The following is a 17727-nucleotide window of genomic DNA, read 5'->3' as shown; positions in this document are numbered from 1 at the left end:
TTGTGTCATATTAGGGAGAAGTGCAACAGAAACAACTCTCAGAAAAGATGTGCTATGTATCGTTCGAGGATTTATTAGTGGCCGCAAAGTTTAAAGAGGACCGTTTGGTAGTCGAAGATGATCCTCAGCTCTGGCCATCTTTCCACTTCAAACACCAATAATTCGTGTTCGCGATCTGATCAGAAGTGATCGACGTTTAACCATCAGCGAAGTTGGTAGTGAAATGAAAGCACTTTCCCTCTGTGTAAAAATACCATCACTGAAGAAGCGAAGAAGAAAGCGTGCGAATTTTAGATTCTACATTTGACGCAAGTGAATTACTGTCATTTTAAGTATTTATTTAAAGGTGTAGCCGAGATTGAACACCTGAAATTCGCAATAAATTGAATAAAATTGCTCACATAGATCAAATAATTGATGTAAAGGCAAATAAGCACAGGTGCGCACCTTTCTCTCTGCTCTGCGGTTCCAAATTAAAAAAAAAAAAAAACAGCAAAAATCTGAACTATGCGATCTGTCCGTATACCTCTTGAGCGACATAAATTGGTTCAGGCAAAACAGCCAACCATTTATTATACTAAGTTTCTTTTCATATAAAGCTGAATAACTTCCTATACAATTTGGAACACTAATTCAGCTTCGTCTTCGTACAATTTGATGGATATAAATCTCTGTAAAAGGCCAGAAATGTGTGTAATGTTATGTTTGTGTTGTTAGTTGTTTCTGGCCACTTTGCCACCAGGAAGGCAATCAGCTGGAAAGCCTGCTAGTGCCCGCCTACACCACGAGGAGCTGGGCCACAACTAAGCGTGAATCGTTGTGGATCCCCCAACTATCCCGTACTGAATCCAAAGCGCCCTTGAGATCATTCAAAAATATAAAAATTAAATTTATTTAATTAATTAATTTAAAAAAAACAATAATAGAAATATCAAATTTAAACATCCCGTATCCACTCGTGAAATGCACGCCTAGTGGATACCAGCCAACTCGTACTGAGGGTATCCATTCCCAGGTAGAAGCACAAAAAAAAAAAAAAAAAAAAAAACCCAATAAATAAAATAAAATAAAGAGGCCAACGAAAAAAAAAACGAAACAAAAGAGAAACCTATTGGTGGGGTGCGAAACCAGTGGATGGCAATCCTGTGCTCAGGAGCCCAACTCGGACACTATCAAAATCTCACTTCAAGCACAAGGCGGCCAGGAAGGGGGAAAAAGGGAGGGGGAGTCAGAGGGAATGGGGAAAATAGTTTGGTGGATAATGACAATGTCAGCATCATCATCATCTGTGGACTATGGTTGGTGAAGTTCCTTGCATATGCTGATCCATGAGAAGGAATCCGATTGTACTTGGATAAAAACATTAAAACAACTGCTTGGTTCTCTAGAAGCAAGCAAGTAGTTTTTTGGGAGAAGAAAAAAACCTTAGCAGCAGAGTCCTGAAGAAGTAGAAAGTTCTCCTTGGAGCTTAACAGAGTTTCTTCCAGACCAGGAGCAAAAAGGGTAGACATAGAGATATGTATAATATATTATGTATTATGCAATCAGATATGATTGCATAATAGGCCTCTCTCGCATATCATTCACAAAACCTCATGACAGGGCAGGTCATGTGGTCTTGTCAATGATATATAGGAATTTTGCTAGCAGGGAAAAGGAGGTGATTGTCCCTCTGTATAAGCCAATGGTCAGGCCACGCCTTGAGTACTGCGTACAGGTCTGGAGGCCTCATTTTAGTAAGTATGTAGATTTACTTGAGCGTGTACAGAGAAGGGCAACAAGATTGGTGAGGGGAATGAAGGGATCCTCTTACCAAGAGAGGCTTAAGTTCTGCAAATTGCAGTGGCTGGAGACTAGGCACCTGCGAGGTGATCTGATTGAGGTGTATAAGACCTTGAATGGGCTGAGCACGCTGAATTCTGATGGGATCCTTCCATTTGTTCAGAATACAAACCAGAGGGGGCATAAATTCAAACTGCGGAAAGACAGATGTAGAATAGATGTGCGGAAATTTGCCTTTAGCCAGCGGGTGGTTAATTGCTGGAACAAACTTCCATCTGTCGTAGTGGAAGTTGATAGGTTAAATAAATTTAAGGAGGAACTGGACAGGCATTTGGAGGGAATGGTGTGATTTTTTTTTTTTTTTTTTTTTTTTTTGGCTGATGCTGCATAAGCCTTGCTTTCTTGCTTTCTTGCATCACATGTCACTTGCTTTCTTGCATCACATGTCACTACTACTACTACTACATCTAGCGAAATAAAGCTAATTTGAATTCAATTCAGAGAGTTATGCTCCTCGCAGTTACTAGAGCCTGTTGCACTGTTAGTACGCCGACCCTTCAAGTCTTCACAGGATATCTACCCCTGTATCTTTGGGTGATCAAGAGAGGCCTATTTCAAAGACTAAATAGAGGTATTCGCTCTGAGATCCTTGACATCCACCTTGATTTGGCCAACGATCCCAAAAGAGAGAGAAAACGTATTGCAAACAAACTCGTCGAAATTTGGCAATACGTATGGGATAACACAAGCAAAGGAGCTATTATCAAACTTTTCCTACCTGCTGTTGCCCAAACATACCTTAAGTCTCTGGTTTTCACCGGGCCTCCAAGTAGCATTCTTACTTACTGGATAAGGACCCTTCAGGAAAAAATTAACAGATCTGGGCATCGAACGAAACCCACTTTGCCCATGCAGACAACCTGAAAGCATAATGTACGAGTACTACTGTCCTTATTATGAGGATTACAGGACAAGACTGATCACAAAAACACACGGAAACCTGCACCCACCATCAGGAACATCTATTTCTGCAAGATGAGCTCTACTATCATGCCCTTACCGAGTCTGCTCAATCAACCTTCCAACTCGGACGTATTAATAAATCTCCTAGGCAACAGTTTGACAGTAGTACAAGGGGAATCCACCTAAACGCACTGGAAATCCCTATAGGGTAGAATAAACTAGTGCCTCTGCCGGGGTACGATACGCTGCAAACCCCATCTGGGATAGGATTAACTTCAAACCCTGTTGACACCTTCGGTTGTGGGATGACTTTGCATCTGTATACTGGAAGGTGGGTCAGGTGGTACAAACGCCTTCGGGTGTTAAAATGCCATATGGCACTTCTTTGCAGGGTAACTCTTACCCTGCAATCTTTTTCTTTCTTTGCCCCTGGGTGGATGGGCTCCCCAGGTCAAGGGTTCCAACTTTCATTCCCTTTCTACTTCCATCATCTGGAGGACGCCTTCTTTCTCTGGCTTTTACAGAAATTCTGTACTTCTTCAGAGAGTACAATGGCGCAGATGTGGGAAACACCGGTGGCGCCTTCCACAAAACATTATGCCACTATAACACCGCCACTGTTGCCAAACTCACAGCACAAGCATAAATACAAGAAGTATGACCCAATGTTCATCAAGACATTCATTAGCCGCCTTTTCGACTCAATGCCGCAACTTTCGGCAGATTTGTAACGCCCTTCTTGGAAGCCATAGTTCATAGTCACATGCACCGCGTTTTCATAAGTAAATACTGCCGATTTGATACGCAAACTTAATTATTTCTTGACTACATTGAATTACCATCAATTACCCTACTTTGTGCTCAAAAAGTGAGGCAATTTTAATGACGAGCAGTGTTTAAAAAAGGGCAGTTTTAAACTGTTTTCTGAGTTAATAACATTAATTAAATTAACGGCATTAAATTAAATGTACTAATTTATTTTCCAATTTTACTTTCAGAATGAAGGCACCAATAAACAAAAGAAAGATTCAGCTATTCATGATGAGGAGGATAAACGATTTGCGAACTAGGTGTGAATGTATCTGATATTCAAGTGCTCGTATTATGGCACAGACAGTTACAAATCCAAAGAATGTTCCACTTCCATCTCAAAACATGAGGACTATCCAGGATTCCAGTACCTCTGCAATGCCAGAATTTGTACAAAGGGCCCTTTCTGCGGTACACAGAACAGACCAACTCCCCACAGCCCACATCTCATTTCAGGCTTCGCCCGTTACTTCCACCTTGGGAAGCGTAATTTCTCGCCCATCTTCCGCAATCCAGTCACGGATGACACCGAAACTTCCCCCAGTGCCATCCTTTGTAGGGAACAATGTGAGCGATAGTGCGGTGAATTCTGTAATCCCATTTACACAACCAACTGCATTAGATGACTTTCTGAACAATGATATTAAAAGTAAACAAGCGAGTGAAAAAATTCACAGGACTGTGGTAGCTCCAAATGGGGGACATTTTTCTCAACCAGAATTTTTAACGGGATATGAAAATCTCGCGGTAGGATATTTCATGCCTCCTCTTCTTTTTTCACCTTCCACAAAATCAGGTAAGGCAGTTTTCCTTCCTAATTTATCTAACTTATCTATGATATATCTATTCATAATATTGTTGTCCGTCAGCAGAGAAGCTAAAGCGTCCCCCTCCCTCTCTCTCTCTTTTGCTTCCCCTAAAGCACGAGTCTCAAGAACGTTTTCTTTTAAAGTATTCAGGACTAGAGATCTGGCAGCCCATGACAGACTACAGCTGCTTCAAGCTTCCACATTAACACGGCATGTGTTATTATTCGCATCAAAAGCCTTTGTTGGCCCAACAAATGAGGAAGAAGCGACTTCTTGGGCTAAAACGCATGTTTCATGGACAAAAGAGCAATGGGACACCGTCATCTTTTGTGACGAATCGAAATTCAACCTGCATGGCTCGAATGGGAAGCGATATGTCAGAAGTCAAAATCGGAGGCATACCATCCTCACTGCATGACACCGACTGTAAAGTTCCGCGCTGATCAGATGGTCTGGGGATGCATAACAAGCACAGGGGTGGGGGCGAATTAAGTTTATTAACTGAACGGTGAATGCAGAAACTTACACTGCTATCTTGGAGGAGTGCTTGAAACCCGTTATTAGGGATCACCACACAGACGTCCAAAATTGAATTTTTCAACAGGACTCAGCACCTTTCCACACAGCAAAATTGGTACGTTTTATGCTATTTAGATTTAATGATGAGTTTGTCTTCTTGTCTCACAAGGCTTAAAACATACACCAATTTTTTTGTCCCTTAAGGTGCAGTCATACCTCAGAAATGCTGGCACTACAGTGTTGGACTGTCCAAGCAACAGCCTAGATTTGAACTATATTGAAAATTGCTGGTACATAATGTCGTCTAAAATTGCTCAGAAGAAGCCAACAAGTAAGAGAGCTGAGCTGCAGGAGAGCATTGCATGGATATGGTACCACGAAATTGGGCAACCGTATATCCAGAAGGTGATTAACTCTATGCCAGATCGTTGCAAGGCTGTAATTGCAGCTCGAGGAGGAACAACAAAATATTGAGGACTTATTTTGCTGATTTACAGTACATAGTACTGTTACATTAACTTGTCATTTCAGTTTGTACACATAAATGCAATAAAATATATGTTTGGTTGTCATGATTTCTCATATTTCCATTAATTACGCATTTTATCCTTTGGAAAGATATTTAAGGCAATTAGGTATGTCAGGTGGAGTCTTTTTATTGGATTTCATTCATAGAGATATATATATCCCATCTAACAAATGCATTTGGAACATTTCTGAAACCCACAATGCAGCGCAAAACACATTCTTTGCAAAATTCACAAGTGATGCAGTTTTTTTTGTCCGCCACTGTATGTTTATACAGTAATCAATACGTTTGTGTGTGCGCTGAACATGACATCAATAAATTAATGATATTTATTATTATTATTATGTTAATATTAAATTCATACAGCAATACCCATGTTTAATACAATCTTTTTTTAAAAAAATTTCATTCTTTTCTAACAGCATGTAAAGAAAGACTGAAGGTGCCAAAAAAGCAAGAATTGTGCATTAAGTTGCAAAAAAGCTAAAAAAAATTTTTAATCACCAAAATATTTATAAAAAATAAAAAAAAGATCTTTGTTAAACCCCTTGAAATGCGCTATAACGAAAGTTTAATAACTAATAACTAATTTATAGATTTAGTTAATAAACGAATTTATTATTAATGAATACTTTCATGAATTTTAATTATTTTAAAAATTATATATTGATGAAGTAATAATAATAATAATCCTACGTTTCCTACCTGGAAAGTGGGACCCGTGCTTTTACGAGTAGCAATGTGGTTATAATCTGTCCTCCCCAATTTCATCCCCCCGGATAAAAAAGGCATGGGTTCGAATCCCGATTAACGAGACATTTTTATAGGCTTTTTTTCACAACCTGACTGAATTAATTGGTCTCAAGAGAGAGAGTTTTGTTTTTTCCCCCTCCTGGAAACTCGGGTTTTTCTTCCAGCAAAAACAACCGACTGAAGATTAGCAATAATTGCAACTGCACACGCAATTGCAGACACCATATACTGACGCCTCATAATTGGTTGGTTTGGCGCTTTATATACATACATACCTAACAGGACCCACGATTAGCAGTTTCAACCAGCTTAAACCTGGCTCCAGCTAAGTAATTATGAATTTACAACCTACTGAAATGGATTTTTCGTTGCAGTTCATAAACTGTGCTTTATAAAATTTTATTATATAAATACTGTGACTTTATATAATAATATTAAACTAATTAAGGAGGATTACAAGTTTCATCAGCCTAATGGAACGATGCCAAATAATGATATCGTGGCTAGGAAAAACAGAAATAAATAATTATATGTGGTTCAAGGCAGATTTTATTTATTTATTTTAAAAAATAAAATAAATAAATGAATAATATTTTTTGCAAACATTGCTTTTGAGAGTAGCGTAAGATTCCTTCGCAAACGAGCAAGAAAATAACAGATAAGACTCAATCCAGGTGGATGTGAAAGGATGGTACTGCGAGAATCCTCCTCTTGATTATAGGTATCGGTTATTCTCAGTAACGATGACAGAAACTGTGGGTGGTTCTAGCTGAATGGCGACAAACTGTCCATCCGTGGCGCCATCTTCTGTTGACACCGAGCTCTGTTGTCATCCCCGTGACATCCGCCGAATATTTTCTTTCGGAAACGGCATCTCGGTTTACGGTTACCGCGTTTAAACCGCGCAGCAACAGAATATTTTTGGAGTGTTTTGACCACGTGCACTTTCTGCCAACCACCAAAAGGATGTGGGGATGATATACGGACTTATTATATAGGGCGAGGTACCAACCAAGGTCACCGCCATTGTGGATACCGAAAAGAACTTGGACAGAGTTCAGAATTTTAGTTGGAAGTTTTACAGCTTGATTCAGCATTAGGTCATCCGATATGTTTTTATTTACGGATGTTTATTATCCCATTTTTTAAGTCGGTGTCTTCGTGTCGATGGGAAGATGCTGAACTTCTTAGAACATCAAAACTGGCAACATTAACTGACGGTACACCTAATCCAACCAACCTTAATAAATTGAGAATTCGAGGATTCTTAATTTATAAGTAGATCTTTAAAAGTGTGTCTGGCTCTTTTTCAACTTACAATTTCGATCTGTTATCTAAAGCAGCTGATAAAGAGCATGCTTCTGAATTTATTTGTAAGCTTTAAAAAATATTAAAGGACGAAGCGTATATTTTCATAAAAGGCACGGATAGCTCATATTTAACTATATATATTAAGCGACTAGTTTACTGGGTACACCTCAATCGTCTAAACTCTAAAGGATCGATCGTTCCACATGGGCCTGTACCAATCTGTGTACAGCGAGTAATCAGATACCGATGGATATTTGCGAGAGAACAGCCAACCGCGAGCTAAGTGACGTTGAGCGTGGTAAGATGCCAAACGTGCTGGTGTAAGTGTCATGAAAGCAGACGCTTTGTCTGGATGTCCGTGCCCAACGGTGTCTACAATTTACCAAGAATGGTCCCACATCCAGAAAACATGCAACCAAGAGACAGACAGACAGATCTGGGTCCGGAGACAACTTTTTGTGAGAAGCCAACGGAAGGCGAGATGAATCCTATAGTCTAACAGACAGGCCACAATCAATCAAATTACAACGCAGTGCAAAGGAGTAGATCCGAAGGTACAATGCGTCTGACCCTGTCAGTTGGAGCAGGGCTATCATTTGGTGTTCGTAGGCTTTAGGTACTCGTCATTTTAATAGCAAAATCATTATCAACGTCTTTGCTGACGTTGTTAATGATTTTGCTAAGAGAACAAGACAAAGAAAGAATTTACCTTAGAAATCGCTGGTTAAAAATTACTTCGTAGAATTTTATTATTGGAATAAAATCGTTGAATTATATTTTTTCGAGCCTGTATTTTCGTAGTCTCTAACTACAGTGCCTAAAGGGTCTAATGGAAAAGACGGTTCTACCTAAGGTACAGCTGAATACGACCTGACCTCATCGGGCTCATTCCTATCCGCTAAAATCATGCAGCTACGGATACAACGGGAACAGGAACACTTAACATTGGTACATTCGAGAAAGGTCACGGTGAAACGAATCCTGGTTCAACTGTTCCATACTAATGGTAGGACCACAGAGTATGACAAGAGCAAAGTGAATTAATGGACCCATCACACCAAATGTCAACACTGCAACCTGCTGGTGGAAATGTGAAAGGTTTTCGTGGCAAATGTTAGGTCCCCTGATACTGGTGGATCAACATCTGAATGTTATAGCCTACTTGGGTATTTTTCCGATCAAGTGAACCTCTTAATGGTCACAGCTTATCATAAGCAACTATTAATCGTCACAGCTTATCCACCTGATAACAGTTCCTTCCAGCATGATAACGTACCATATCACAAGACACAGAACGTTGAGAAATGGTTCGAGAATTTTGTTGCTGATGTTATCGTACTTTCTTGCTCTGCTCAGTCATTGGACCAACTCGAATGAACATCTGCGAAATAACGTGAAATAAGCTTCGCGGGAGGGGGGATCCACCGCGGTTCAATCTCAAGAAACTGCATGATGTGATCGAGTACACATGGACCGGAATCTCTGTTGAACTCTTTCGGCACCTAATGGAGTCCTAGCTGTTTGACTAAATGCTTAGGTGTTGTTCTCAAGGCCAAATAACGTACTACTTGTTATTACATCGATGAATCCAATGAACAAGTTCCTCCACGTACGTTGGTATTATCAGTAGCAAATTGATGCAAGGTAGTAAGCTTATATACCATCTGAACTCAATTTCCTCTCAAACGCGACGTAACATATCCAGCGTAACTTCTGTAACTGCGGTGGTGATTTCAGTTTTGAGCTCGGCAAGATGGGTAGGTAAGAATGGAACAAACACCCGATCTTTAATGAAACCCCATAGAAAAAGAAGTCTAGCGGTGTCAAATCTGGGGAACGAGGTGGCCATGCTAAAGGCCCTGGTCGACCAATCCACCGACCTATGAAAGTAGCCATTTTTGAAATGCAAGTCGCTGGCGCTCGCGGTGACGGAATTCGGTACTACGTATTAATTATATATAAATACATTGAATGTCGAACCATATCGAAGAATAAAATTGTTTTCTTTTGTTCCAGACATAAAATTTCTATGTGATGTTAAACATCATCGTTCATCATCGTTAGCTCTCTTCTTAGTCATTTAAAAGCTATAAAGGGAGTACATAATAATTATTAGTTCGTTTATTGTATTAGGCAGTCCTTGCCAAAGTTTGGAAATAACACTGTCTAATATGAAGATAATTTACATCACTCTAATATACAGTACTCTCTCTCCTGTTTTTGTCCAATTATAGGGTGGGAAAGACTCCTAAGACAACACTAAAATATATACGAGGGAGGTGGGGTTTGAAAAGTTCGTGGCCTGAGCATGAAAGGTTGACACTGTACCACGTACAATGTCAACGATTTTTGTATTTAATGTAGTAACACTCCAAATAGTAACCCACCAAACTGCATGACGTTTCAATAACGTTAGTCTTTTTTAATTACAGGTTTCTGTGAACTGTGTGAATGGGAACAAAGTTGTGTGAATGAGAAAAGATGGAAAAACATCAGTCACCGTGCAGCCATCCAATATTTGGGAGAAAAAGGGACTAACACCGAAGACAATACATGAGGATATGGTTATAACATTCCTATTGCATGATTAAAAGCGGGAAGCAGAATTTAAAACGAAGGAAGAAGTCGTAAGCTGATCCACGCTGTGAAAGACGTGCAACACCCATCACGCCAGAACTTGTTGACATTGCGCATGATCTGGTGATGAGTGACAGTTCGGTATATTACAGCGTCATGGCATCTCACCTCAATGCGTGTACCACATAATAACAAAGGTTCTCGCTATGAAAAAGGAGTCAGCACGATGAGTCCCAAAGTTGTTGACAGCAAATCAAAAAACGCAAAAGGAAAGTAAACATTTGCATTGTTTTCAAGCAGATCCAGCAAATTTCCTTGCAAGGTTTGTGACCATGCCTGTCCATCACTTTTAGTCAGAAACTAATTAGCAGTTCAAACAGGGGAAGCAACTCTTCTAACCTTCCAAAGAAGCCAAGTCGATTCCTTCTGCTGGAAAGGTGATGGCATCGGCTTTTTAGGATACTGATGGAATGTTGCTAGCAGATTACCTTCAGAAAGGCCAGCAGTCACAGGGGCATATTACGCAGAACCGTGTGAGGCGTAATATGCCCCTGTGACTGCTGGCCTTTATGGACTCTAGGATAAATCCGTTACACATTTCTCATGATAAATTACTATCAATCAGCATATAGTAATAACTTAAGTAATAGCTCAAGAAACACCTCACTTCGTTGTAATTCTTTTTCTTGTAATTAAAGTCCTGACCTTTTCCTTTCACCACCGAAAAGTCTTTGAATACCACCCATTTTATATAACATCACGATCATTCTCCGCTACCGGTTCCTGAACTTTCATATTTTCGATACTGCTTGGATCCTTTGACCTGAAAACTCGACCTCCTTTGATTTGACTCCTTTGTGCTTTCTATAACGTGTTTATCTAAACAGCAACTATCTAGCTAATTCAAGAAACTACTATGTGCACTGCCTGTCCACGATTTCTAATCTATAAGAGGGAAATTAAAGCAGTCCGTACTAAGCCACTCGCTCTTGCACTTATATTGCCTAAAGAGATCATCACCATACTCTTCGGAAATGCTTGGTTCGTAACCCAATATCATCTTTCTTTTACTACTAGTCATCTCACACCACATGGACTCGACACCTGCCTGGAGTTCATCAGGCTCTGGGAACCATCTAGTTTCTTTCAAGCAGCATAACACTCATCACCCCCCAATGGGGAGATGAGTGTTATGCTATGGGAGATTTATGGGACATCGTGTATTTTCAACAAACTTTCAAATGGCAATACAAGCTCTTAGTGGCTTGAGGATAATAATCGAGAAACACCTCAGTTCAAAACTGTGGATGCGCATTTCTGCAGTCTAATGTCCACACGGGCCTATTCAAAACGTTATCAGTTTTAATCCTTCCTTATCAGTTTGAAGTTAAACAAGTCAGTTGAGTGATTGTGGAGAAAGCCTGGAGATGTATTCTGCAAAGTGCATTTGAGTTACAGAACGGTATTGGCATAAATTTATCTTTTATTTAAAATGTTTTTTTATAATAGACGAGACGATAAAAGTTGTCTCCATATACAATATTTTTAACTTTCCTAATAAGAAGAGCTTAATAACAGATTGTAAAAAGCCTTGTTTTTTTGGAAATGGCTATACAAATTTATGTTAAGAAAAGCCGTGATATACGTGACGCGAGTGAAAAGTTTGCGAAATATGCACGTAGGAGGAAATAAATGCTCTAATGAAAATTCTTTTTACATTCTTTCAGTTCGTGCCAGGATGCTCGTTCAGCAAACTGCGTGCCAAGAAATTAAATTTACTAAACGATGGCGTACCACCTAATGGTTCATTCCACGAGCGCAAGTAAAAATGATTATGCAACAGAAATCGTTTAGAGTGCAACTAATTGTAACGCGGATTCTAATATATACAGCGGGACTTCCATATTAGGTACAATTACGTACATCGATGGCTTTTTTTATAAAATGGCTGAGTCAGTCGATCTCAGGAAGGGAGTCATGCCATTTTTTCCCAGAAACTCGGGTTTTTCATCCAGCAAACAGTAAACCGACCGAAGAATACACGCAATTACAAACACATATTCACGTTTCAAAGAATTAGTTGCTTTGGCACTTAATAGCGCCAAAAACTAATGTAATATAAGGCAACTCTATTAATATAGGTGCCATATCGAAGGAAGGAACTGACAAGGCTAAATTTAACAAGTTAGTTAATGTAAGCAGTGGGTTACATTTCAAGAAGGTTAACAAATAGTAATAATTCATGATTTATAACAAAAAAATAGCAAAACAACGACTTTTATGAGAGAACAGAGAAAAGTTTGTTTCCGCACATCTGTCACATCGTCCATTCATTCAATGTTTCTGTTGGTTCCATTTTAATGAAATCAGGAATGTCTCGACAAATAAATAAATTTTCTGTTTATACTCTGGCACGATAACCAAGTCAGTAGAGTCTCAGTGAAAGGCCCAAATATAAATCATGAAAATCTATCCACTGGTAATCGTGTTGACACATGCGGACAGACGGACGGACGGACATGGAGCAGACAACATGCAAATTATGCATATATGATAATTAGCCAAAACACTGAGCTTCACTGCTTCTGCTTGAAATGGAAGTCATTTTGGTTTTACCATTCTGTCATTCTGTTATTTATTCTGAAAACCGCCTTTTGTTTTTGGCATAGTTTCTCATAATTCTTAAATCCTTTCCCTCAACTCCTGTCAATGTAAATATCATTCATGGGATGCATATAAATTAACACGCGACACAGAAGCCTGTGGCAGATATAAGCTAGTCTGTAATCAGGCCACAAAGGAGGTTAGGCAAGCGAAGGCAGATTACGAGAAATCTTTGGCAAAAGATGCTAAGAAAAAGAGCATAGATTTCTTTACTTATTTAAACTCTAAAAGGAAGGGGATGAATCAAATTGGTCCACTTGATATCGATGGTTCGACGGTTGATGACAAACTTAATGAGTATTCTGCATCTACATTCACAAATAAGGAATTCTGTACGGAAGTGTAGGACAGAACATTATTAAACTCTAACAGGCAGCTTAATGATTTCGTTCGTTAATACTCCGCTTTGCTCTCAGTAATAACTGAGAGAAAAGTGGAGAAGAAATTGTTGAAATTAAACATAAGAAAGGCGTCTGGGGTGGATGGGATCTATCCAGTTATATTGAAGGAGGCGGTAAAGGAAGTACGCAAACCCTTAGCCATAATTATGAGCGCATCCTTGGACTCAGGGGAGGTTCCCACGGACTGGAGATGTGCACATGTATCCCCAATTCACAAAGGGGGATTGAAGGGTGACACGAGAAATTACAGACCAGTTAGTTTAACTTCTGTTCCTGGTAAAATAATGGAGTCGCTGGTTAAAGATGCATTGCAGGATCATCTAGACAAGACAGCAGCAATAATTCAGACACAGCATGGGTTTGTTAAGGGAAAGTCTTGTCTGACAAATTTGATAGGATATTATGATGTGGTACCAAAGGAACTGGATGAAAAAAATAATTTTGATATCATATACTTGGATTTCAGGAAAGCTTTTGATACTGTTGCGCATGGAAGACTACTGTACACATTGGAGCAGTGTGATATTAAGGGAAAGTTGCAACAATGGACGCTGCTCTTCGTGAACTAATGTTGTTATTGGAGTCCCCTAGGGTTCGGTGTTGGGCCCACTGTTGTTTTGTATATTTATCAATGATATTGATGAAGGTATATCAGGATTAATGTCCAAGTATCCAGATGATACAAAAGTTGGCAGGGTTTTTAATGACAGTAAATGGTAGTGTGCTACTGCAACAGAATCTAGAAAAGTTGGGCATATGGGCTGAGAAGTGGCAACTGAAGTTTAACATTGACAAATGCAAAGTATTGCATATGAGTAGAAGTAACCCCAGAGAAACGTACCAACTGTGTGGTACTACACTTAAGGTGGTAGAAAATGAAAAAGACCTGGGAGTAATTGTGCAGTCAGATATGAAGTTTTTTGAGCAATGCAGACAGGCTGCCAGCGCAGGTTATGGATATTGTTAATGATATACAGGAATTTTACTAGCAGGGAAAAGGAGGTAATTATCCCTTTGTATAAGGCAATGGTCACGCATTGAGTATTGCGTACAGGTCTGGAGGCCTCATTTTAAGATGTAGAGTTGCTTGATCGAGTATAGAGATGGCCAACAAGATTGGTGAGGGAAGCGAAGGGATCCTCTTACCAAAAAGGCTTAAGTTCTGTAAATTTCAACGTCTGGAGTAGGGACCTGCGAGGTGATCTGATTGAGGTGTATAAGGCCTTGAATGGGTTGAGCAGGGTCAATTCTGATGGGATTATTCCTCAGTTTACGAATTTGAGTGGGCAAAAATTCAAATTGAGGAAAGACGGTTGTAGGATAGATGTGCGGAAATTTGCCTTTCAGACGTTTAGAGGGAATGGATGTGTGAAATGGGTTTTTTTTTTTTTTTTTTTTTTTTGGCTGGTGCTACATAATCTTGCATCACATACCTGTACTACTATTCACATTCAAAAAACTTCAAACTATTATTTTAGGGCCACCCGTAATTTCTTACATATACCCATTTATTTATTGTCTGTAAATTGCGTGAGTTCTCTAATCCGTTTGCCTGTTTTGCTATTACTACTACTACAAGTTCTGTAAATGTCTCCAAAGCTTCTCCTTCATATTCCTGAATTTTATAAGAATGTTATCCACTTCTGCAACTCTTTCAATTTTTTTATTCTCTTTATTGGTTCTTCTAATTCTTCCCCCATAATTAGTAACCCAGCTTCCCTTCCAGGATTTCCAATTCCCTCGTATATGTGTCTTCATACAGCTTTTCCCTCACATTCCTTCTATCTTTCCATAATGTCTTTTTCTTCATATAATTGTTTACCATTCTTATCTTTAACTCCTCCCGTGACACTTCTTCCCTTCTGCTGCATTTCTTTTATGTTCCTGCACATTCTGTTATCGTCATGATTTTTATCCAAGTCCCCAATTTCTTTACACTTTTCTATTTGCTTTTCATGCCTACATCTTTTTCTTATAGTGGAGTTACTCATACTTCTCATGTCATGTTTCATATAACAGTCAAAACTGTCATATATCATAAATCCTTTCTTTATATATTAGGGCTATCCGAGAAGTACCACATATCGGTTTGTGTGTTGTGTTGCATGAAAAAAAAAACCAAGAACAAAACAGGAAGTTTCCTGGGGGAAGGAGCTGTTATTGTCACGTGAGACTGAAGAACTTAGCCACGGAGTGAAAAAAGCCTACAAAAGTTCCTCGAGTCATTCCTTAACTACTCGCGCAAGATCATATTTTTGTTTTACAATTGTGTGTGATTACATTTCACGATATTTTATCTGGCAGTTAATAATATCAGTATTTTTCTATTATTTTTTGACAGTCCCATCGCCAAATCTAGTCTCCAGGGAACATAATCAGCTCGGGTATCCAATACACGGCCAGCCTTGTGGGGAATCGATAACGCAACCAGTCAGGACTCAGTCTTTTCCTCCAACGCATCTGGACATCCTATCTCCTCCGTCTGACAGTAATTCTTCATCGGCTCAAACGCTAACTGATGTCACAAGTCCGTGTTCCGTCTTGTCTCCAGTTTCTGTTACCTCTCCTTACGTTGCATCTCAGCCAGAATCAAATAAAGTTTCCTCGTGCAACAGGAACATCCATATATTTTCGAGTCAAAATCCGAATTCATTTGTGAACATTAACGTTCCTTTAGACTGCAGCGCGGTACGTACAAACGGACCGTCTCTATCATCACTCTGTCAAAATAGTGGCAACTTTCCTACACACGAAGAAGTCATAGATTCCATTTTAGCAGTCGCCTCAACTGATCCACTCTTCAGCGCCGCACCCCAATCATTAATAGCGAGAGTTACCTCCGCATCATCTAATGGAGACTCTTCGAACTTGTCCGATATAAATCCATCCATTGGACAGCTGGCCTCTTCCATTCTTGTACCCGAACAAACTCCTTACAGCAATCAAGAATTTCCCGTAACCTCTGAACTTCACACGTTTCCAGTAACAACTACCAACGGTAATGCGGGGGAGATCACATCATACAGTACGAAACAAGATCACGTGTGGAATAAATACCCAATACTTCCACCTGTGATGAACAGTTCTACCTCATTAGTTGAATTCACCAATTCCGATTTCTCCACAACTGGTGCTTTTACAAATTACGGATTAGTGCATCCTTCTATGTCACCATTGTCTATGCCCTGTGCAGAGATCTCTTCAAACGCTTCTACTTTTGCCAGCCCACGAAATTCAGCCAGATCGAGCCACTCTGGTAGAGGTTCTAGAAATAAGCGGGCCCTGTCTATTTCTCCGCTTTCGGCAGAAGGGCTCGATTTAAATGCAATCATCAGAATGTCACCCACGTCTTTAATAGCTTGCTTTAATGGTTCTCGGAGTTCTTCGTCAAGTATGTCACCGGCTCCGGGTGAAAGAGCAGGGTGTTACGGTCACTTATCGGCTAGAAATAGTAGCAGCAGTCCTCGATCCGGTTCGGCATCTTCCTCTCACCGAATGAGCATCTCGTACACCCCACAAACAAATGTTTCCTGTCTTTCGGTAGCCAGCGGGAGAGAAAATAAAGAAGAGTTTCCGGATCTAACGAGCAATATTTTGGTCTATCAAGACATGCAAGCTTTGGAAGAAGGCACCTTGGGCGATGTCACGTCCAGCGACTCTCTTTCCGTCGTGTCCCCAACTGCGCGGAGAAATATGCAGCTACTTAACCAAAAAACAGAACAGTTTCACGAATCTTGCATGTACGTATCAACCCAATCTCCGCTTCCACCTCCACCTCCATTGTTATTTCCTCCCGCACCTATTCCGCCTCCCCCCAATCGCCCACCTCCTTCCTACGACCAACACATGGCCAGGAAGTTAAACTTTCAAAAGAAAAAGAGTTCATCCGACAGTAGTCAACCGTCCAATTATTCCAGTTTTGAAAGTTCGGAGGGTGAACGCTTGGGTGACTGCACGGACAGTGAGCTGGCAGGAAGACCTTTTCAGTGCCAATGGATAGATTGCAGCACCACCTTCCAAGAGCAGGACGATTTAGTGCAACATATAGAAAAAGCCCACATAGAACAGAGGAAGGGGGAAGATTTTACCTGTTATTGGCAGGGATGTCCTAGAAGATTCCGTCCATTCAACGCCAAATACAAACTGCACATACATATGAGGGTCCACTCGGGAGAGAAACCCAACAAATGTACGGTAAGATATTACATCGATATTTTCTTCTCTTTAGGTATAATTAAATAAAAATTGTTGTCAGAAAAATTATATACCGCAAATACATAAAGCTCTTAATCTATTCAGTTCATTTTTGTTAATAACTTAACAAGTTTCTTCGAAGTAGAGATTATTCCAAGCACTTGATTCTAAGATGAAAAATTAAAAAATAAAGGAGGTGGGGGGATACGGCTAAGTATTATAAAAGACTATACGCTTAAGAAACTATTATAAAAAGATATATTAAAGAAAATATACGTAGTTCTTTTCCATTAAGGTTATTATTATATTAATACCACTCTTATACTAATTGAAATTAATAATACAGTTTATTAGGCTGTTCGTCTACATTACTATACACTGAGTGATCACTGAATTATGACCACCTTCCTAATAC

The 17727-nt window shown here is 39.7% G+C and overlaps 1 protein-coding gene across 2 annotated transcripts in view; it reads left to right on the top strand.

The window, feature by feature from the left end:
* The window catches only part of LOC150087219 (uncharacterized), an 89066-nt gene that overhangs the window by 48410 nt on the left and 22929 nt on the right, over positions 1 to 17727 (top strand). For both annotated transcript variants that reach the window (XM_090371083.1, XM_090371084.1), the window contains exons 2-3: positions 3744 to 4351; positions 15460 to 17312. In XM_090371083.1, the coding sequence (XP_090227209.1) occupies positions 3850 to 4351; positions 15460 to 17312 (2355 nt within the window). In that variant the 5' untranslated portion in view covers positions 3744 to 3849. The remainder of the gene's footprint in view (positions 1 to 3743; positions 4352 to 15459; positions 17313 to 17727) is intronic.

The sequence above is a fragment of the Mastigoproctus giganteus genome, chromosome 4 (genome assembly GCF_048544385.1).
Source record: "Mastigoproctus giganteus isolate SK-2022 chromosome 4, ASM4854438v1, whole genome shotgun sequence".
Classification (NCBI taxonomy): domain Eukaryota; kingdom Metazoa; phylum Arthropoda; class Arachnida; order Uropygi; family Thelyphonidae; genus Mastigoproctus; species Mastigoproctus giganteus.
This window is presented reverse-complemented; position numbering and strand designations above follow the sequence as displayed.